The sequence below is a fragment of the Centruroides sculpturatus genome, unplaced genomic scaffold (assembly GCF_000671375.1).
Source record: "Centruroides sculpturatus isolate CEXI.00-Female unplaced genomic scaffold, Cexi_2.0 scaffold1381, whole genome shotgun sequence".
Lineage (NCBI taxonomy): Eukaryota > Metazoa > Arthropoda > Arachnida > Scorpiones > Buthidae > Centruroides > Centruroides sculpturatus.
Window position 1 is genome coordinate 57,456 of NW_019385727.1, and position 24,206 is coordinate 81,661.

Consider the following 24,206-nt stretch of genomic DNA (forward strand, 5'->3'; position numbering starts at 1 on the left):
CCATAAAAATTATTTATATTAATGATGTCTCCAAAGGTCAAGTTATTTTTCTGCCAAAAATTCGTTATCAGAAATTGCGGCCGTTGTTTCGTGTGCTGTTCCGCGATGAAAACCAGCTTTAAGCAACGGCGTAGTCGAACGGTACACACTCGGTAAGTAATCCTATAATTTTTTGTTTATAGCATAGTTTATACAGATTATTCCCAAAAAATTATACGTATTTTGGAAATGTTGAGTCGAATTAGTCTACAATCGGTTAATTTTATAGAAGAAAACCTTTCGAACAGCCTTAGTCCGTAAAGTTCCCACCTATCGGGCTGCGATTGGCTTATGTATTTAATCATTCCTACAACGTAATTTTCGGTTAGCGTGGAACGTATCTAAGCGTTATAGGGGGGGTCTACTGTATATATACTGTATATTGGTAGTCATATGTTTTTCGTATACGAGGCGAGTCAAATGAAAAATTAATACTGTTTGTAATGTTTTAATCTTCACATTTATTGAATGTAAAAGGTGTACATTTAAGACATTTTTCTACATAGTGTTTGTGGCGTGTGTACAAGTGTTCCAGCGCTTTGAAAGTTCATGAATATTCCTAGAAGAAAGTTATTTTTGGTTATGAGAGTAGCCACTCGTAGACTGCCTGCTTCACCTCTTCGTCGGTCTTGAAAGACCTTCCTTCCATCGCTTTGAATGGTCTGAAGCCTCATATCAAAACTCCAAGTTTAAGTCTCTGCTCTCTGCCAAGTGGCACTATACAGACACAAAGACATTGTATTTTAATCATTGGCTGCAGGAACTGAATAATCACTGCGGTGTCTAAACTATAACACCGGAATGAGATAAATACTCGGGGTCTGTCACACAACTCAGTAGGAATTAGCCTTCCTTGCTTTCTTCGCTCTCGAGTCCAATCCTCTTATTTTGTAATACAGTTTTGGTGCAGTGGCTTGAGTCCTCTACCAAAGAGAGGCTAGCTCATGCCTGGTCATTTAAGACGATGGGGCTGAAAGCTTCGATATGTCCAATCAGCTGATCGTCCACTCGGGACGTCGCGACGTCCCGAATGGACCCGCGACGTCCCGAGTCCCGACGTCCCGCTGACCATTCAAGCGACGCGTCGCTTGAATGGTCAGCAGTATCCTTTTTTCTAGAAAGGGAGCCCAGCCCAGTGAGACACTTGGGCTTATAGGTCAAAAAGACTATTACAATTCCCATCAATTCCTTTAGTTTCAATAGGTTCACTTTGCTCGCTGCTAGGGTTCGAAGTACTTGCTTGGGAAGCTGGAACCAGTCGATGTCGTTGACAGTCCTGCGGACGTCTTCAGTAAGAGCACAATCAAATGCGTAGTGCTTCACGTCTCCGCGAGAACACCCACAGGAGCAGCAACCATCTCCTTGTCTAAACTTGGACTTGAAGTGAGGAAACCGCCCGTGTTCAGGCAGCATTTGGGTCACTAACCAATCACAACTTACTGGAGTTCGGCTAACTTCAGGCATGAAGGCATAGCTGCCTACCGTACTTTGCGTCCAGCTCTCCTGCCAGTTTGTCATCGAATGGTCTGAAGCCTCATATAACAAACTCTACGTAATTTGCCTCTGCTCCGCCAAGTGGCACTACAGAATACAAAGGGACTATGTCTTAATCATGGGCTTGGTCTGATACTCAGCAGCCACTGAGTGTCCTGGACTCTTTTAGTTCGAACCTGAGATGAATGCTCGGGCTCTAGCTCTGGCTCTGGTTCCAGTGTAACCGAGAGGGATCACCAACCTTTATCGCCTCCCTCGCTCTCAAGTCCAAACCTCTTACATGGACGTACGTTTAGGTGCAGCCAGTGCTGCACGTAGAGTTCTATACCAATGAGAGACTAGCTCACCATAACAGTCAGCGGGGTTCCCTCTCCTAGAAAAGGGGGCCCTACCCAGTGCGTCACATAACTTATAGGTCAAAGAGATCTATTACTTTTCCGATCAATTCTTTAGTTTCTTTAAGTTTCCTTTACTAGCTGCTAGCGTTCGAAGTACTTGTTCGGAAGGCTTAGACCAGTCGACTTGGTCAGCCCCTCGGCGGAAACTTTCTTACATTAGTGAGCTAAATTTAGCAGAAAAAATTGTTCCTTTTGAACGTTTTAACTGATGAACCTAATACTAAAACACTTCTTACAGCCTGGAAGTGGCTTTGTTCCATTGTTTATTTTAAATTAATTGTGTAAATTATTTACAATTTCGTTTAAAAATGTATATATTTTAAATACAAACTGATTACCTCATTAAGCAAATAAATTCTGGACTATTTTTTATATTATTGTAAATGGGTATCTCACAGAAACATTAACTTTCAAGATCCTTAAACAGCTTAACCTAAAAGAAAAATACAGTGGAACCTCGGTATACAACCTTAATCCGTTCCTGGTGTTTGAACTTATACCGAATAGGACGTATACCAAACCAACCTTTCCCATAAGAAGTAATGTAAAAATGATTAATCCGTTCTCATGTAAAAAAAATGCTGGCTTTAAACACCTCGCTTTCCTGGCTAGTTCCTGCTTATTTTTCACGAGATCAGCGTGTATCTTTTTAGCTTTCTCGCAAATAATTGCTTCCGATACGCTGTCGCCAGCACACTGTTTTTCAGTTATCCAAAGCAAAAGCAATTTCTCGACATGATCTAATATCTTCGATCTCTGATTAGAAATTGATTTAACCCGTTTCGCAACGTTAGCAGATTTAATAATGTCTTTATTTTTTACGATTGTCCATATCGTCGTTCTCAAAATACGGTATGCAACAGTTAAATCTCGAACACGCGTGCCACCTTCGTATTTCTCAACAATCTCTTTTTTCAGTTTCGTTGTGATTCTAGTAATTTTTTTTAGTTTTCTGTTGCTTTTCATTTGCCTTTTCCAATTCATGATTAATAAAAATAATAAAATTTTACTTAAAAATTAAAATCAGAAAAAATTTAACAAAGTTATAAACCGTGGAACAGCGAACATCTAGTCTGGTCTAGTACACCGATAGTGCTACTTGTTCATAGATGGCGCATATAAACTAAGTCGTATAGGCTGCGTTTTTTTATGCAGCGAGAGTGCAGCGTATATGACGTCACGAGCAGCTATCGCTACACGTCGCTGCATCATAGTTTAGAAACGCTTTCCGCTCGAGCGAAACACGGACGTCATAATATATCCTTTAATTCCAGTTACAGCCGAAAATAGTGCTTTAGTTAAAGAACTACAATATTTAAATAAAGAGATATAAAGAATCGAGCATTTATCTTTCCATAAATGTGAACAAAGTAAAGAGATAAAAGATATATAATTATATTTAAAATATAGTATTTTCTTATTCTTTAGATAACTTTCAGAGTCATTTCATAAAATTTAATCCTTCTTAATCTTTCCATAATATTTTTATCAACAGTCACTTCGACTTTTTTATTTTTACAGCATAATATCGTATTATACACACAAGCGTCCATTTTGCTTTACACGTGTAGCGGACGTAAAAGCTGCTTTATCTTCGCTGCAGCGCCCTCTTGCAGCAAACGTTTAGAAACGGTTCGCTACATTGCAGCGCTGCATTTAGAAACGGGTTTCAGAAGGTTCGCTGTAAAGCGCTTCTCGAGCGCTGCATAAAGAAACGCGGCCATACCGAGCAAAATTTGTTTCGTCCAAACAGGACGTATTCCGAATTGGACTTATTCTAAAGCAGTATACCGAGGTACCACTGTATTATCAATGAAAATATATTCAAAAAGAATTATTCCCGTTAAAATCCAATAATTAAAATTAATTTAATGCCATTAACATTGAATTCAAAACTATGATTAAATTCTAAATAAAATGATTTTATGCATCTAGTTAAATTTTAAAACTAAAATACAATACAGATGAAATAGCTTAATTCTGTTTAATCTCTTCACTGTTAAATAAACTTTGATAATTGCTACGTCTACATTACGATACAATTCTTAAATTGTCATTAGATGCAAATAGTAACAAATTACACTTTGACCACTCGACTATGATTATGTCAGCCCGCGGATTTTTATGGGGCTCTTAAAAAAATCCAAATTTTATATCAAGTGTAAAGATCTTCGGAAAAAACCCGGAGAATTTGAACTAGATCGGAGGTCACCGATTGTGATAACAATTAGATGTGAAAGTTGACACTTAGGTGTGAAGAATGCACCGTCATCGTCAACAAAAGTCAACCACGTGCCAGTTTCCCACGCGAATGACATAAAAGGTGCAGACCACCGGAAGCTCGGGGAGTTCGCACACATAGGTAATATTGATTCCACGTCTCCCGCATCAGTAGAAGACATCGACCACGCCCAACTCTGGCATAAAGAACTGTTATTGCCACATATAGCACTTTGAGGTAATTATTTTGAATCTGCGAACTCTCTCTCTCTCTCTCTCTCTCTACGCATATAGGACTAGTCGTTAGAGTAAACCCTTTAGAGAAGGGATAAATTGTATAATCGCCATAGGCGTATTTATGTTATCCGCATTTATTCTTAGTTGTATCTAACCGCATTTAACCTATATATTGTTATCGCCTTATGTATCCTAACTTAGCCATTCAATAAATGTTTGTTATTTTGTTGAACATATTTCCTGTCATTTAAGGACACCTGTCAGCTTCCTCACCTCCTCCCCACTCGATTTGCCCTCCTAGCCATTCAACGACTCCGAGATCGGGCTTTACCAGCCTGTGCGGATTAAGTGATCAGGCAGAGATTAAGTCCCGACCCGCTGCTAATCTCACAATTACGTACGAACCATTAAATTTTAATTAATTGCCTACTTTTAATGTTTGTGAACGGATTAAGAAACTTATCGGTGAGGTTTTACTCTGTTAAAGCTAAATGATTATTAACACGGATGGACTTCAATTAAAGAAGCTATTGACTTTGTCTCAATTAATAACTATAACTGCTAGACTATTTTAAAACATTGAAATTAATTAACAGACAGACAGACAGACACTTACACCTACAGTGAGTTGCTATCTTTAACGTAACTGATTAGAATTTAATAAATTAATAATTCAGACATATATGGAGAAGGGGTCAGAGTGGAATTTAAGGAGGATAGCTTAATCTAAAACTTACATAAGTTTAACGTTAATATAATTAGACATATAATTTCATTATATTAATTTATAATTAAACTATATATTAATCTGTAACAGTGAAAATTATACATATTACCCTTGAACGTTAAAATTAGAATTAACATTTTAAGACTATTTTATTTTCATTAATTTCAACTGTGCATATTCAGACACTCCAGACAACTTTGTATGTAACAACAACAATTTACTTACTAATATCTTTGGTAATTAAATTGTTTTTGCTGCATACAAAGGTGTCTCGAGTGTCCGTATTTCAATTCATTTCTTTGTAAATACAAAATGTAAGTTTGTATTTATATATGTACTGTACGTATATTTTTATTTAAGCTTCCGGTCTAGGAATACTACGGAACGATAATGATGTCAACTGCACGTACGAAGGAGATAATAACGTCCTCTTACTGCAAATCGGCAATTACTTACTCAACATAAAAAGAAAGAAAGACGAAGGTTAGTTTATTCCCGATACCATTAATATTAAAGTTCTTGTAAAGCTTCGGATAGATGTTAAATTAATATATAGTTTGAAAATATTAAATCTCTGTTAAAAAGCAGAGTTACAAATAATTCTCCTTCAACTGTAAAACAAGTGCGATCACAATGAGAATCTGTTCAGAAAGTCAAGTCCTTTGGACCAAAAGCAGTAGCAATATTAAAAACATTAATTAGATAAATTCTAGTCTGAGGAAAGATTTTTGGCTCTATTCAGAATTCGCTTCAGGTTTACATCCATAGAAAAAAGAAAAGATCTGAAGCAAGTCCCCAATGGAGCCGAAAAAATTTACATAGACTAGAACCTTTTTCTATGTAAGGGCCCGCATTTCGAAACTTTTGAACCGAAGCGGGCCGCATACGTGAGAAAAGAAGCAGAAAAATGTCGGTAAGTCACAGTTAGTTATTCATATACAACTATAAATAAGCATAGGTATACTTAATTTAGCTTCTGGAACTGATGTAAACGTAATATATCGGAAATACTTGGCTTAATATTAGTCACGTCACCGCTAGCTTTAAATTAGTTTCGATGTGTCTCTTAGCCGGTTTATCGTTTTAATTTTTACTAAATTCATTGTGGAAAAACTATTCACATACATAAGTTGTAGAAAATAACATTTCAATTTTTGCTGCATACTTCCTTAAGCTTCCTTAATTTAACGAAATTTCGAATATACAGTATATCGGGTTTAGCGATGTTTGTAGACAAACTAAAAACGGGGTAGGCAAATTTGATGCAAAGTAGCCAAACCTGGCAACGCCGAAAGGAATATTAAATAAAGCTGGAGTTGGGATTCAAAGGATTATAGACCCAAATTTGGGGAAAGGAGACAAAGGTCAAAAAATAAAAAAGTGAGAAAAGTTAAATAGACCTTCTGTTACGCAAATATTTATCCTTAATTTTCCAACCTTTCTCACTTCTTTTTATCTTTTGGACTTTCTCTTCTTTCCCCGAATTTGGGGCTATAATCCTTTGAGTCACGACTCCCTTCCACATTCACACATTTCAAGTATTTGAAAATATTTCCTTTCTATTAAAAAATAAAATATGAATAAAGGTTTACGACTTTTCGAAACTTTTGAGGTTTATGTCATTGAAATAAATAAATAATTAAAAGATTTGTCGGTTTTGTTTACACGTTTATTGGGCCGCATTGGAACTTGCCTCGGGCCGCGGGTTGGACATCCCTGTATTAAATGCATTAAAGACGATTCCACCCGCATCAACTGAATTGAAAAGGGCATTCTCGGTAGCGGCACTTTTCTTTAGTAAAATAAGAATCGAGTTGAGTGATCGGAATATCGACCGTCTTTGCTTTTAAAAATCTTATTGTAAAATTTGGTACACAGATAGGGTACGTCACGAAAACGCACACTAAGAAGGGATTTTTCGAAATTCCTCCCCACTGGGGAGAGGGACAGGGTTAAGGCTTAACACTTCCATCAACAATGGAAGTGCTAAGTAACAATGGAAGTTCTAAGTAACAATGGAAGTGCTAAGTAACAATGGAAGTGCTAAGTAACAATGGAAGTGTCAACAATGGAAATGCTACGTAACAATGGAATTGTTAAGAGAAAGCGACGTGCAAGACGCAGATGCAGTTTTTTTTTTTTTTCGTTTTTGCGGGAAATCGAACATATTTTTAGACCCATCTAAAAATTCTCTAATTAGTCTGCAAACAAGGGGACACAATCCTTGCATTCTGTGAAAACGGGTAAGGTTGACTGTAACGTAATAATCTTTATCTTAGTATCGTTACTTTTGCCCGAGCAACGCCGGGACCACCTGCTAGTAATATTATGTTTTATTTAAATAACGAAAATTACCTTCTAACTTAGAAGTTCATTTTTTTCTTTAAATTTTCAATTCAATTCAAAGGCAGTTCCAACAAACTTTAATAAACTTTTTCTATTTGTGAAAATTTCTACGTAACTCAAAAGTAATTTTTTATACATATTTTACACAGCATTATTATTATTATTTTGGAGATTGCTAAGTTACTTAAAAATGAAAAGTTATTATATCATACGATTTTAAGATTTATTCTATATCTTAAAAATAATTAATTATATTCCGTGATGCCGGGAAACACTTCACTTTTATCCGGGAGTCCCGGGACAAGCAAAAGACCGGGAAATGAAAAACCCTACTTCCAATGTTGAGTGTAGCGATTCGGATCGACTTGGATTTAGTTTTCAAGTTCGGGTTCGGGTTCGGATTTGGGTAGACTAGCTTCTTTAGCCCTTTCCGCCCTTGCAAATTTTTCACGCTGGTCGCCTCTGGGGTACGCCCTAGCATTCGACGATAATTCTAAAAGTGACGTTTGTGATCCTTGGGTTGCGACAGGAGTTGGCCTACCGGCTTGTTGTCTGTGTTTAGTTCACAACAGCACCGCTTTTAAACGAATTCTTAATCTTTAAAAAAGATAATTTACCGAAATCGACATTAACTACAGTCGACCCCCCTATAACGTGCATTCCTATAACGACAATTCCTATAACGTAGCAAAAAAATTGTAGCAACATTCGTATAAAGTACCTCCCATAACGTCGTTTCGCGACAAGATTGATAGAATCTGGACCAATAGTGGATGAGCAGCCGAACTACTTTCCTCCGACCCTGCGCCACGCTACAGAGCGGCTAAATTGAGTTTGCTATCGTCTGTACAATATTATATATAAATTATATATAAATTAGGTACTGTATATATAATTATATATTAACTTATTGTAATTTTATTATAATTAAATACATAATTTCCGCCGTCTAGCGTGGCGCCACGCTACGGAGATTTTAGGCAATAAGTTGAGTTTATTATCGTCTTACAGTATGTAAATTAGGTACCGTAAGTCTAATACAGCTCTAATTTTATACATTTCTTGTGAAAGAAACATTTCTTATTCAACGGCCATAAAAATTATTTATATTAATGATGTCTCCAAAGGTCAAGTTATTTTTCTGCGAAAAATTATTTATCAGATATCGCGGCCGCCGTTTCGTGTGCTGTTCCGCGACGAAGACAAGCTTTGAACAACGGGCGTAGTCGAATGGTGCACACTCGGTAAGTAATCCTATAATTTTTTGTTTATAGCGTAGTTTATACAGATTATTCCCAAAAAATTATACGTGTTTTGGAAATGTGGAATTAGTCTAGAATCGGTTAATTTTATAGAAGAAAACCTTTCGAACAGCCTTAGTCCGTAAAGTTCACACCTATCGGGCTGCGATTGGCTCATGTATTTAATCATTCCTACAACGTAAAATTCGATTAGCGTGGAACGTATCTAAGCGTTATAGGGGGGTCTACTGTATGCTTCAATAGATAAAAAACTGCCAAAGCTGAAAGTCTTTGCTGACCCATTGTATTTCTTAAATAATTTTTTATTAGTTTTAACTTTGAAAAGCTCCTTTCGGCGTAGGCAGTACTTACCGGCATTGTTAACAAAATTCGAACGGCAATGTAAATATTTGGGCCAAAAAATCTTGGTTTTTTATTTCCATATTATGATAACGAGTTACAGTACCAATAAACCCAAAACCAAATGAGAGCGCAGGTCTTATAACTTGTGCATTTTTGTCTAAATTTCTTTCGAATTATTTTCTGTTATGTATTGGAGCAGCCGTGTCACATCTTTAATGAAGTTGGATAAATTTGGGATCGTTGTTTGTAATTCTTCGTATAATTCGTAAGGTTGGAAGTCACCGCTCTCACCCACTCGCAGGACTGAGTGTACATCTTGACGGTTTTTTAATATTTGCTCTTTTGAAATATTTTTTAACTCGCTTAGATCGTAGAGAAAACCAAAATTTTCAAAATCTCGAATCCATATTGCTTATTATAGAATCAATGGTGGTGTTAAAAACATCTGTTTCATACCCGCTTTTGGGAACTGTATAGGTTGATCGCTGCCTTCATCATCGAACATCCTTTTCTTTTTGGCTACCCTTTCGTTTTTAGTCTTTTGGCAGTTCATAACCGCTTTTCTCAATAAATTGACCAGCGTCAGACAAGCATTTTTCGAATCCAGTTTGTCGATATTCTTTGATACGGTCACAAAATGTACAAAAATGTTCAAGAGCAATGCTTAAATGGACTCGTACAGATTGCCATATTAACACTCGATAATATCTCATACCACACACGTAATGATATGATAAATTCTAAACTGAGCATTTCGTTTAAAACGAATCGCAATCACCGAGTTTGTCTGGTTGTTCCGTTTGATTTTTTAAGCTTTCGACGCATTCGACATCAAATTGCAATAATAAGGCCTTCGCTGCCTCGATTCCGCTTTCTCACCTTGCGTCAGATAAAGGCTTCGTAGTAAGCTTTAATTTGCCTTTGATTAATTCCCAGCGTGTGCTGGAACTCGAAAATAACAAACAAATTTTCTGAATAAAACCAAAAAATGTTTTTCTGCCACAGAAGAATTAGTTGCGTCAACCGGCAGCAGATTTCAGCTATGACAACCGCAAAGCGTGAAAAATTCCCTGGGATTAATATTTAATATTCGAGTTTTAACTCCGCTGTTTACGGGATACTTTACTGAGATACTTTGATTGAGTTTCTAGCCGTTGAGAATCGTGAAAGTAACGTAATTCCCAGCTCGTGCTGGCAAGGATTCCCCGCCATAGCAACGCAACTCCAGCAAATGTTGCTAGACAAATAAAAACAAATTTGGTACGTACACGATATGTTTATCGTTTTATGACGAGTAAATTTTTTTCGTTGCCTTCACGGCTTTTATGTAATGCGTAAACCTTCGAAGCGCGAGACCGTAGGCGGTGGTCCGCGTCGCTCGCGCCTTACGCCGCCTCTGTAAAAAACGCAGTTATCGAAGCTACTTAGCGTGGTTAAAAATGAAGACAGCGTAAGCGCAATTATTCCAGATATTACGGCTTCTGACGAGTAAAGAATTTTCCGAGTCCTGCCACAAATAGGCTACATATTGACCATTGACAATCTGTCACATGCCGTAATAAGCAAAAATTTAAAAAACTAATAAGCAGGCTTAAAATAATAAATACAAATGCTGTTTATTTGTTTTTTGAAACCGTATTGTACTATTTTTTGAGCGTATTAAACACAAGATCGTGTTATTAATCAAACGCGTGATTTCTTTTCCATCTTTATTTAATTGATAAAATCAATTAAATAAAGATTTCTGACAGTTTATGACTTTCTATTTGCAAAATTTCCTCAATTTTAACACAAAATGAGAAAAAAGTGAATTTTTAAGAAATTTGCGGGATTTCCCGGGTTAAAAACAGCCGGGATTCCTAATTGGAACATTAACCGGGAGTAACCGCCAGCTCGCCGATATACTGTACTTAAACGACGTCGTGTGAGCATTGCCTGCCTGCAGGAAACACGTTGGAAGGAAGAGTAGTCACGTGACAACGGTGATGGGTTTAAATTTGTGTACTACGGCAAGTCGAACCAGCGTGGTGTCGCCTTGGACGTTAGCCCCGACTTGCGTGACTGCGTGACAGAAGTGAATCGTCATTCCGTCTGTTATCATTGACGTAGGCAGTCGGCATATGCCCCGCAAACAGGATGCGTCGAGGAGGAGAAGGAGCAGTTTTGGTGACCATGATTTACATCATCATCATCATCATCAATTCTATATTAGGCACCTTGCAGGTGCATTCCCAGTACCGTATTATACATAGCTGAGAAATATATACTGTATACAATTTTTTTTATATGAAAGTATAATTTACAGATGATAAAACCGCTTGACAAATTGTAGGGAGACAAAAGTGAAGAAGTTGTACAATATCAGCATGAATTTTACAAATCGATATCGTGGTAATGAATAGAAATGGTTATACAGGAGTTGGGTGTACCAAAATAGATATAAACTTACAACTTGTCACGCAGGTTATTAAAGAAAAAGTACGTAAGATAAAATAGAGGTGAACGAAAATTAACTAAAACTAACTTAAAACTAAACTTATGCTATTGATATATAACAATAAACTGAGCGTGTTGTATTCTAATCGTAATACAAACAGAGTGTTATGAACTCTTATGAGGCAGAGTGTCTACAGCACACTTTTTCTAGTTTGGTGGTAAGTTTTGTCGAAGCTCATCGATGTTGAAGCCATGTATAGTTCATGACAGATGTTTAGATAACACAGACTGTCGACCATCACTAGTTTGTGGAGCCAAGTTGCATGTTGCACAGTATTTTCCTGATTGGATGATGTATTCTTATCACACAGATGTTTAGATAACACAGACTGTCGACCATCACTAGTTTGTGGAGCCAAGTTGCATGTTGCACAGTATTTTCCTGATTGGATGATGTATTCTTATCACACAGATGTTTAGATAACACAGACTGTCGACCATCACTAGTTTGTGGAGCCAAGTTGCATGTTGCACAGTATTTTCCTGATTGGATGATGTATTCTTATCACACAGATGTTTAGATAACACAGACTGTCGACCAGCAAAAGTTTATGGAGCCAAGTCGCAAGTTGAACAGCGCTTTTCTAATCCAACGGCGTATTCTTATCCAATCACATCAATGCAAAGTTTCCTTAGACTTGTAGTAGACATTGATTATTACTACAAGATGGGCTCAGATAATGATCTAGCGTGTCTGGTCTCCGAGTATTCAGATAACATCAGAATCTGCAAGTAAACTGAATAAAGGTAATACAATAATAATTTGAAAATTATACTTACCTCTATCGTTACAGCACGTAGGCTGTATCCAAATGTCATGTCCTTTCTGAAATGGAGAAAACACATATTGCAGCAGAGGCACAGAGAAAGCAAACGGTTTAGAATATGGACACAAGGTTCAATTAAGGTCACCTGTCTACAGCACAAACAATGTTTTCAAGATATCCATAATCCACACTTCTTTTATAAAAGTCACGTGTCTGCGGCACAAACAATGTGTCCAAGATATCTTATGTTAATTCACGTGTCTACGTCAGAGACAATGTGTGTAAGACATCCATGATTCTGCACTGAAGCAATTTATTTGGCCAGGAGACTTTGCAATTCTTCAAGCGAACTGACTGTGATGAGTTATGTGTTCGATTATTATGAAGATAATTAACACGTTGACTGAACACAAAGATCATAGATGAAGCATAGTGATCANCTATATGAAAAATTCTACCTTTTCCTTGGATTATTCGTCGTCTTTACGTCTTTTACCGAAATCGTCTCTTTTCTTTTTCCCTCTTTCTTGCCTCTCCTTCGCCTTAACTTCGGGCCACGAGCGCTCTCTTTTTTACCTTCTGTTTTCTTCGGGATCTTCATCCCGAATGTCCCCTGGCCGGACCTCATCTATTCCTTTGTTCTCCAGAATTCGAGAAATACTTAATCCTATCCCAGGATGAAGAAGGGTTGATAACAAAATTCTCAGAAGGAGAATGAAACAAAGGAAAGGGAAGAATCTTAAATTAATTAATTAAATAATAAAAATAAAATTAAAATATAACACTATGGCTGACTGCCACAATCTAACTCGCGTGTATTAGGTTAATAGTTGGTTCAGAGAGGATTTCCCAAATGGGTACGTATCAGTGGCGTGCCGTGACATTTGACGATAGGGAAGCCGACATCCGGGGGCAATCGGTCAAATGCGCGTCAGCGACGGTCTAGGGTCCATTCGTATCGTTTATTCTATAAGCCAGTAAAAACCGTAGACTTCTCTAAATGCATTTAATTAAATTGCCTCAATGTCCTTCTTTCCTTATTAATGTGTAAATTTTCGACTATAAATTCGACTATCTTCTATTATCAGGACTTATTATACTGGTTAACCAGTATAATAAGTCCTGATAATAGAAGATAGTCGAATTTATAGTCGAAAATTTACATATTCTCTAAATGCATTTTTAATATCACAATTACATTCCGAATCGCTAACCACGATATAAGTGCTACAATTATAAATAAAATAATAAAAACTTACTCGGTGAAATAAACTGTGTGCTGGATGTACAGTACATACCCGGTACGAAATATTCGTCAATCGTATGAATATACTTTTAAAGAAAATTATAATTAAATACAACTTTGTAAAGAAACGTACATAAAAATATAAAATATTCTTTACTTTTGAAATCTTAAAACAACGCGCTTAGTCAAATAGCTCCCTACCAGTGGCTAACAGATGGAATCGAAGACGGTTGCGGAGTGCGCATACACACCGACTGCCAAATCCCTAGGGGGCCGTTACCGGTCAATGCCAAATATCTAGCGGGCGGGCGGCTAACGGCCCGGAACCGGTCCTGGATAGAATCGGATGCGGTATACGCGTAGCGTCCACCCCGGGTCCTAGGCTTCCGCCGGTGCTCCGTAAAGCGCGCGCGCGAATCCGGCTTTTCGGATGCCGACGGTACGGCGCTTCCACCCCGCCACTAATATTAGAATATACGATAGCGATCTTATCTTTTTTTCACGCGTAGTATAGAAATTTGTAATAAGATACGTAATGCGGTTATAATAAAATATTGCGCGATTATTTTCGTATAATTAAAACTAATATGTATTTATTTTTTTTAGAAAATACGAGGGAAGCGGCGCATCCACCGCTTCTGATGACGGCACGCCACTGGTACGTATGCTCCCCACATCCCCCGCTGCATTAGTAGCCCGTTTTCTGGCTCGGTAGTTGAAGTGAAATTCGCTAGAGCTAACATTGGGATGGAGTGGGTTCCGATCTTCTTCGGTAATGTAACGTAGCCAATTTCTGGTAGATTTACACTCTTGGACATCGATCGACCTGTAATTGGAAGTTTAGTTACAATACATAGTACTTGCCTCCCACGTGACCTGATGTTATATAATTTTCTCTTGGATCGGGGGGTCGCCCGCCCAGAGCCCCGGGGCGAATACTCGCGCCCCGCGAGCGGGAGGCGCGAGCCAGCGAACCATTTGCGAACGACTGTTGTGTTTGAAGTTACTCGTCCATTTAGGAAATCCTTTCTGAACCAATTATCAACCCAACACAGAGAGTTAGATCGCATCGATTGACTGGCACCCCGCGAATCGATAAGTACCTTATTTATTTTACTGTATTCCTAAAACCCCTGCCAATTTTACATGTATGACTTTGCACCAGTATAGTTTTACAAGATATTTTTGCAAGCTTTGCTAATTTCTTAAGCTATACTTAAAGGGAGGAGTGTGAGAAAATGGGACAACCTTACATTGTTCTCTTACATTAAAAAAACCTTAACAAATTGATGTTGAAGAATGTAAATACACATCTTAAAATTTCAAGGGGTGTGAGCATTGGAACAGGTAATCTGTTCTACATTTTACCACATTAAAAATTAATATCAAAGACTACTCGAATAAGTTAACTTTGAGAAGGTTTCACTTTCGCAGTGTTCCAAAGTGAACTAACACGTGTTTAACACGCTATGTCAGACTTTGATACAATGATAAATCCAGCGCATTGAATATCATTATTTCAATCTTGCATTTAGGAACATTATGGCTACTTTGCTCAACTTGTAGCAAAATTTCTCAAGTAATTGTAATGAAGCGTGCAGTTTTATTTTTATTCCTTTAAGTTTAAACATAGAAAATTCCCCAAAAGTGAATGTATTTTGTAATTAAATTTGAACAGTTTGAACAAAGCATTTATATTTTACATACATTAATTATATATATTGATTTTTCAGAAAATTTTCAACCATCGCAGAGCAGCAGTGTAAGTTTTCTAAATAATTATGACAAAATCTTGAAGCAAAAATTTCTAATCAACGAAATGGAAGAACTGTTAAACGTGGAAGGTAGTATATTATTATTATTATTCGTGAGTTATTGTATTCAATTGTATTAGAAAATATTATATATATATTTACTAGTTATACTGCAGATATATTTGTGGCTGGTAAGCAACCTGTTGCAGAGAAGTTACGAAAAGTATAATTCCTATTTATCGGAGGGAAAATCTTCCTTTTATGCTCGCAACAACTCTCAAGTATATTATTGCCGTGCCTTGTCTAAAGTATATGTAGAGGTAAAATTAATTCTTTTTAAAATTACACATTATATACATTAAATATAATTGCTGTAAATAAAAATTATCTTATTTCCGATTAAAAATAAGTTTTGATGCAAAACGCATTATATACAATAAATTATTAATCTAATCGCTCTAACAAGCGTGGGCATGTGCAGAAAATTTTCCAGAGGAGCAAAGTTTGCAAACAAATAATTACANGTTTGTGGAGCCAAGTTGCATGTTGCACAGTATTTTCCTGATTGGATGATGTATTCTTATCACACAGATGTTTAGATAACACAGACTGTCGACCAGCAAAAGTTTATGGAGCCAAGTCGCAAGTTGAACAGCGCTTTTCTAATCCAACGGCGTATTCTTATCCAATCACATCAATGCAAAGTTTCCTTAGACTTGTAGTAGACATTGATTATTACTACAAGATGGGCTCAGATAATGATCTAGCGTGTCTGGTCTCCGAGTATTCAGATAACATCAGAATCTGCAAGTAAACTGAATAAAGGTAATACAATAATAATTTGAAAATTATACTTACCTCTATCGTTACAGCACGTAGGCTGTATCCAAATGTCATGTCCTTTCTGAAATGGAGAAAACACATATTGCAGCAGAGGCACAGAGAAAGCAAACGGTTTAGAATATGGACACAAGGTTCAATTAAGGTCACCTGTCTACAGCACAAACAATGTTTTCAAGATATCCATAATCCACACTTCTTTTATAAAAGTCACGTGTCTGCGGTACAGACAATGTATCCAAGATATCTTATGTTAATTCACGTGTCTACGTCAGAGACAATGTGTGTAAGACATCCATGATTCTGCACTGAAGCAATTTATTTGGCCAGGAGACTTTGCAATTCTTCAAGCGAACTGACTGTGATGAGTTATGTGTTCGATTATTATGAAGATAATTAACACGTTGACTGAACACAAAGATCATAGATGAAGCATAGTGATCAAAGTATGTTGAATGTTTATAATAATTACGTATCCATCGAAGCCTTTATATGGTAGTAAAACATTTTCATCTGTCAAGTCCTCTGACAATTCAGCAAAGTGAGCAAATGTAAGAAAAGGGTCGTTAACAATTGACGACAGAAAATGCAAGAGAGTTAACCTCAAAACCATGTCGAATATAGCAAATCCAATAATCATAATGGGACTTTCGAAAACCGAATAAAAGAACAAGACAACAAGAAGTTTTCAAGAAAATAAACAAGTTTTTTAAGTAAAAGTGAATAAAATCAAGAATTATTCCCTAGTTGCGTAGGTTGCTATAGTCTCATGGCGTTTAACTAGTAGAAGAAAAGAAGAAAAACTTTATTTATTTTTTATGAGATCTTCATGTTTGCATGGCCAGTTGAGGTTATATCTATGAGCAATGGTTTTTATTTCTAAACGTTCTGTTTCAAGAGAAATATAGGTAAAAAGATAATGGTCGACGCTGTTTGGTTGTCCGCATATGGCACACACATCATTTTGCTTATTTACAAATCGATGTAGATAATTTGAAAATTTGCCATGTCCGGTAAGAAATTGAGTAAGGGGGAAACTTGGAATTATCTATTTATATTTATTATGATATTCTTTGATGTTAGGTATGAATTTATAAGTCGTGTCATTATGTTTGCAGTCCCAGTCGAGTTGCCATCGGTTTAAAAGGTCTTCATATAAAAGTTTTTTAATTCCTCTTCTACAAATTTTATTATATATGGTGTCTAATGAATCGTCAGTAGCAGCTTCCTTCGCTAGTTGATCTGCACGTTCATTTCCTACCGTACCTTGGTGGCCTTTAGTCCAAGAAATGATGTAGTTATTATGAGAATTATTAATCAGGTTGCGAATATTTGGGGCAATCGGATGTAACTGTTTACTGCAAATGACCTGTATGGCAGAGAAAGAGTCACTAACAATGTGGATGTTCTTTCTAGTAAAATTATGCTCGGTCCATTGGGTAGCCATGTAGATCGCGAATAATTCAGCTTGGAATACAGTGCAGAGTTTATGCAATTTCCCTTTCCAGTTGTAGAATTCTACTTCGTTACAATATGCGACAAAAGCTCATCCAATAGGGTCGTTTATGCCAGAGCCATCAGTGTATATCTGTAAATCAGAAAAGATGGGTGAATCAATACTAATAAAATTGTTGATGTTAGGCGGTAGACTGGTATTGATGGGACTTGGATGTTCATAAATACTGTAACTGAAGTCACATGTGGAAGTAGAAATATCATTTCCCATTTTGATCTGTTGAAGATTATATTCCATTTGAATAATCTTAGTTATTGGTGGCTTTCTAGAAATTTCTTGCAAACTACAGGTAGGAGCTGTCCGATATGCCCTAGTTAATAAAAGTATAGCTTTCCTTTGAGCTGATATCAATTTCCTACAAAGATGTACTTTGTGAATAGCTTTACCCCAACTGCAGCAACCGTATGTAATGATGGGGATATAAATTTGATTATAGATGATACTAATTGCCTCAGAAGATAGACCCCAGTTTTTATGCGCTATTTCAGAGAAAGCTTGAAAAATGAAAGAAGTTCTTTGGCTACATACGAAATGTGTTAATCCCACCCAAGCCTGAAGGCCAGCCAAACTCCAAGATATTTGATGCATTTTTTAATTTTAATGGATTGATTATTGACCATGATTTACATGACACAGATTTACATGACCATGTAAATGCCCTACGAAAGATATGCTCATGGTGTGTAGTGACTTAAACGGCCACGTTGGGAGGCCAAGAATGGGTATGATTGCCATGACAGCTTTGGATATGGTACACGAAACAATGACGGTTGTCGAATTCTTGACTTAGCAGAAGCTAACGACCTTGTTGTCTGAAACACTTTTTTTCAAGAAACGCACGAGTCATTTGGTTACCTGCACAATGGAAACAGTGCAGCCGGATCGACTACATGCCGGCACGGAGACGTGACTTCGACGATAGTGTCACCGATGTAAAGGTTATTTCATCCGATTGTCTTGCCCACAGCATAAGTTGCTAATCATCGACGTGAAGATCATCACACAACGTTAGGGCGGCCGCGTTAGAGGGCCGATGACGATTAATTGGTGGAATTTGCGGAAACACGAAACTGCCATGATCAACAGCATTACCTTCCACGAAGCCAACGGATCCTCAATTGACGCCATGCGGGATGCGCTCCATGGCTCCATCACCACAGCTGCAAAGACGAGCCTTGGCATCAAAAATTTAGGTAGTCGGCACATTGATAAGCAGACATGGCTCTGGACAGGGGAAGTACAACAAAAGGCGCGGGATAAGAGGATAGCCTTCAAAGCTTGATTCGCCAATAACATCGGCGAAAACTGGCAGCGGTACACTGCAGCCAAGCGAGAAGCCAAGAGAGCGGTGGCTGCAGCGTGGGCCAAACACCATCGAGATCTTTACGAGCAACTTGACATACGGGAAGATGAGAAGAACATCTACCTACTGGTGAAAGCGCGAGACATCGAACACTACATGTACATGAGGATAAGAATGGATGGCGTCTACGGAATAAGAAGGAAATCTTGAGCAACTGGCGCGAACATTTTGATAAGATATCAAACATCGAATTCCCACATCCATCTTCATATCACGGCTGGGGAGGTGTCTCTGGCGATTAGAAGTATGAAGAACCAGAAGGCACCACAACTAGATGACCTGCCAGCAGACGTCTGGAAGCTCAAGGATCTGCACACAGAGGCTACAACTTGGCTAACTGCGTTCTCCAATGCTGTGGTAGTCACCGGCCGATCTCCGGCGATCCGGTCCACAAGTATCACTGTATTGGTCGTCAAGAACAAGGACGACCCAACAGTATGATCCAACTACTGGCCAATATGCCTACTGTCTCGGTCGATAATGCGCTCAAAGATTTTCATGGTGTGAGAACACCATGAAAATCTTTGAGCGCATTATTGATCGACATTTCTGTGACATCGTTCGGATCAGTGTCGGCCAATGTGGCTTTGAGGGGCTGTCGAACTACCGACGCAATCTTCGCAGCCTGCAGGTTGATGGAGAAACACCGAGAGAAAAACAAACCACTACACGTCGCCTTCCTCGACTTGGAAAAGACCTTCGACCGCGTACCCCACCAGCTCATTTGGTATGCACTCCAAGACCACGGAGTGCCTGAGGACCTCGTCAGCTGGGTCAGAATGCTGTACACAAATACCAGCAGCCGAGTGAGGTGCGCGACTGGTACATCTGACAACTTTCCAGAGAACATTGGCGTTCATCAGGGTTCCGCACTGTCGCCGCTGCTATTCATTCTCATCATGGACACTATCACAAAGAATATACAGAACGATGTGTCTTGGACGCTGCTTTATGCCGACGACATCGTGCTTGCAACCACCACTCGAGAAGAGCTACAGTGCCAGGTGCAGGCCTGGAGTTTAAGTTACTTTGGCTTGCGCCTTAACACCAAGAAGACCGAATATTTAGAAATTTTTCCAAATGTGGGCACGATCCAGGTCAACAATGATAACTTGTATAAAACGCATACTTTTCGCTACCTCGTCTCAACCCTACAGAGTGAGGGAGACATCGACGACGAGGTACGAATGAGGGTGAATGCGGCATGGTACGATGGAGAAATCACCGGTGCTTCTCTGCGACAAAAAGATGCCCATGTACTGTACCTAAAATCGAAAATCTACCGGACTGTGGTAGAGCCATCGATCTCTATGGTTCCGAATGTTGGCCATCAACGAGAGCAGCCGAACGGCGTTTCCATTCGATGGAGATGCACATGACTCGCAGGACGCTTGATGTATTCTTCCTCGACCATATCACCAATGACACGATACGTCAACAATTTGGCATCGCGCCCATTGAGGCAAAAATGAGAGAGAGACGCCTGCGCTGGTTTGGCCACGTCCGACGATCAGCCCCAAACACAGTTGCCAACATTGCCTACCACCTAGAGGTAAACGGCCGAAGTAACGATGGCAAGATGCTATCAATACAGACGTAAGGGATCCGCACTTGAATTCAAACGATGCACTCGATCGAACAAAGTGGCGTTCGAAGATCCGAATAGCGGATCTTCGAACACTGCATCTGTGGGACAACGCTAAGAAGAAGACTTCATTCAGCTGGGAAATTAATATATTTATTTATATTTAATATATTTTATTACGAAATTCTAGTCCAGGGCGGGTTGCCCATACCTGGACTAGAATTTCGGAGTGCAAGAAACATTTTTTACAGCTTAAAAAGTGTGAAAGGTGGCGTGTAAGTTTATTAATAATTCCAGTTTGAGTAGAACAGTATAACTTAACATTTCTCTAAACTGTCATTATTTATCGTACTTCCCTGTTAGCAGGGCGCCATTAATTTATGAGATATTGTGTTGCAAAAAGAAAGAAACAAAATTCAATTATATCACACAGTATTCTTTACTCTCTCCGAACTGGATCTTTTCCTTTTTGTCGGAATCCCAACTTTACAAACTTTATGCCTTTCTTCTATGCACAAAAAAGGAATAGGCTTGACCTCCACAATAACTGGGGTTCGTACGCGTGACAATCAATCATAAAACTAACAAAAAACTAATTTATAACTAATTTACGCCTAACTTACTGGTATGTCTATCTTATAACTAAGGAAAAATAAGGGTATAAGACAGATGGATACGGAAACAAAATTTAGGGCTAATGGAAATATCCGGGATTTCTTTTGGTATGTACAGTCGACCCCCCTATAAGATATAGATACGTTCCAATTTATTAGGAATCCGATTTCTTACAAGTCGTTCCAATCACAGCCCGACACGTGTCAAGTTTACGGACTACGGCTGATTGAAAGGTTTTCTTCCATAAAATTAATCGATTCTACACTAATCCGACTCAACATTTCCAAAATACGNTGATGGAATATAATAATGTGTATAGGTACAAAGATATTAATATCAAACTAGAAGAGGAGGAGGCAAGATCTTTGTTGTAGGCAATAATCTAGATCTGGGATGGTGAACCATTTTGAGTCTGCATGCCATATATTAAGCATATTTATCTTTAAAAATATTTACGCGCGCTAAAGTTTTAGACATCGAATAAAGATATTTAAAGAAAGTAAACGAATATACTTTAGAATAAATGTAAAGAAGCCGATCGAAAAGACAAATAATAAAACAAAATTGTACGATACATTACATGCCAGATTACTTGCCGATTTCTCCCTATATGGCATAGGTTTGCCACCCCTGATCCAGATGAACACAGAAATTAAAAATTTAAAACCTGATAAATATTAATCTCACATACTTTAAATCTGGACCCAAACTTAAATGGGTAAGTGAATCGATTTAGATTTAAAGGTCTAAAGTATTTCTAAGTTCAATGTTTTAAAAATGTAATATGTAATTGTTAGTATTCAAGTCTGCAGAGAGGTCAAATGGGACACTGGCCGTACCCTGAAATTGAATAAAAAATTCCAGAAATTATAATTATAAAACTGATTGAGATATGTAACCTTACATCCTCAACCACAGGAGGCTTTGTTTTTTTTGTATCCGTGTCGGCCTATTCTATATCTACATGCAAAAATATTAAACTAAATAAAAATTTATTGGTGTAATTATTTGTTTGCAAACTTTGCTCCTCTGGAAAATTTTCTGCACATGCCCACGCTTGTTAGAGCGATTAGATTAATAATTTATTGTATATAATGCGTTTTGCATCAAAACTTATTTTTAATCGGAAATAAGATAATTTTTATTTACAGCAATTATAACTATATATTTAATGTATATAATGTGTAATTTTAAAAAGAATTAATTTTACCTCTACATATACTTTAGACAAGGCACGGCAATAATATACTTGAGAGTTGTTGCGAGCATAAAAGGAAGATTTTCCCTCCGATAAATAGGAATTATACTTTTCGTAACTTCTCTGCAACAGGTTGCTTACCAGCCACAAATATATCTGCAGTATAACTAGTAAATATATATATAATATTTTCTAATACAATTGAATACAATAACTCACGAATAATAATAATAATATACTACCTTCCACGTTTAACAGTTCTTCCATTTCGTTGATTAGAAATTTTTGCTTCAAGATTTTGTCATAATTATTTAGAAAACTTACACTGCTGCTCTGCGATGGTTGAAAATTTTCTGAAAAATCAATATATATAATTAATGTATGTAAAATATAAATGCTTTGTTCAAACTGTTCAAATTTAATTACAAAATACATTCACTTTTGGGGAATTTTCTATGTTTAAACTTAAAGGAATAAAAATAAAACTGCACGCTTCATTACAATTACTTGAGAAATTTTGCTACAAGTTGAGCAAAGTAGCCATAATGTTCCTAAATGCAAGATTGAAATAATGATATTCAATGCGCTGGATTTATCATTGTATCAAAGTCTGACATAGCGTGTTAAACACGTGTTAGTTCACTTTGGAACACTGCGAAAGTGAAACCTTCTCAAAGTTAACTTATTCGAGTAGTCTTTGATATTAATTTTTAATGTGGTAAAATGTAGAACAGATTACCTGTTCCAATGCTCACACCCCTTGAAATTTTAAGATGTGTATTTACATTCTTCAACATCAATTTGTTAAGGTTTTTTTAATGTAAGAGAACAATGTAAGGTTGTCCCATTTTCTCACACTCCTCCCTTTAAGTATAGCTTAAGAAATTAGCAAAGCTTGCAAAAATATCTTGTAAAACTATACTGGTGCAAAGTCATACATGTAAAATTGGCAGGGGTTTTAGGAATACAGTAAAATAAATAAGGTACTTATCGATTCGCGGGGTGCCAGTCAATCGATGCGATCTAACTCTCTGTGTTGGGTTGATAATTGGTTCAGAAAGGATTTCCTAAATGGACGAGTAACTTCAAACACAACAGTCGTTCGCAAATGGTTCGCTGGCTCGCGCCTCCCGCTCGCGGGGCGCGAGTATTCGCCCCGGGGCTCTGGGCGGGCGACCCCCCGATCCAAGAGAAAATTATATAACATCAGGTCACGTGGGAGGCAAGTACTATGTATTGTAACTAAACTTCCAATTACAGGTCGATCGATGTCCAAGAGTGTAAATCTACCAGAAATTGGCTACGTTACATTACCGAAGAAGATCGGAACCCACTCCATCCCAATGTTAGCTCTAGCGAATTTCACTTCAACTACCGAGCCAGAAAACGGGCTACTAATGCAGCGGGGGATGTGGGGAGCATACGTACCAGTGGCGTGCCGTCATCAGAAGCGGTGGATGCGCCGCTTCCCTCGTATTTTCTAAAAAAAATAAATACATATTAGTTTTAATTATACGAAAATAATCGCGCAATATTTTATTATAACCGCATTACGTATCTTATTACAAATTTCTATACTACGCGTGAAAAAAAGATAAGATCGCTATCGTATATTCTAATATTAGTGGCGGGGTGGAAGCGCCGTACCGTCGGCATCCGAAAAGCCGGATTCGCGCGCGCGCTTTACGGAGCACCGGCGGAAGCCTAGGACCCGGGGTGGACGCTACGCGTATACCGCATCCGATTCTATCCAGGACCGGT

At 37.8% G+C, this 24,206-nt stretch overlaps 1 protein-coding gene across 1 annotated transcript in view; it reads left to right on the plus strand.

The window, feature by feature from the left end:
* Nucleotides 1-24,206, plus strand: part of LOC111641582 (peroxisomal acyl-coenzyme A oxidase 3-like) — a 91,242-nt gene that overhangs the window by 25,289 nt on the left and 41,747 nt on the right. Inside the window, exons 11-17 of the mRNA XM_023387761.1 lie at nucleotides 140-152; nucleotides 5,476-5,598; nucleotides 15,308-15,418; nucleotides 15,494-15,648; nucleotides 18,997-19,145; nucleotides 19,337-19,548; nucleotides 19,618-20,274. Coding sequence (XP_023243529.1) covers nucleotides 140-152; nucleotides 5,476-5,598; nucleotides 15,308-15,418; nucleotides 15,494-15,648; nucleotides 18,997-19,145; nucleotides 19,337-19,548; nucleotides 19,618-20,274 — 1,420 coding nt within the window. The remainder of the gene's footprint in view (nucleotides 1-139; nucleotides 153-5,475; nucleotides 5,599-15,307; nucleotides 15,419-15,493; nucleotides 15,649-18,996; nucleotides 19,146-19,336; nucleotides 19,549-19,617; nucleotides 20,275-24,206) is intronic.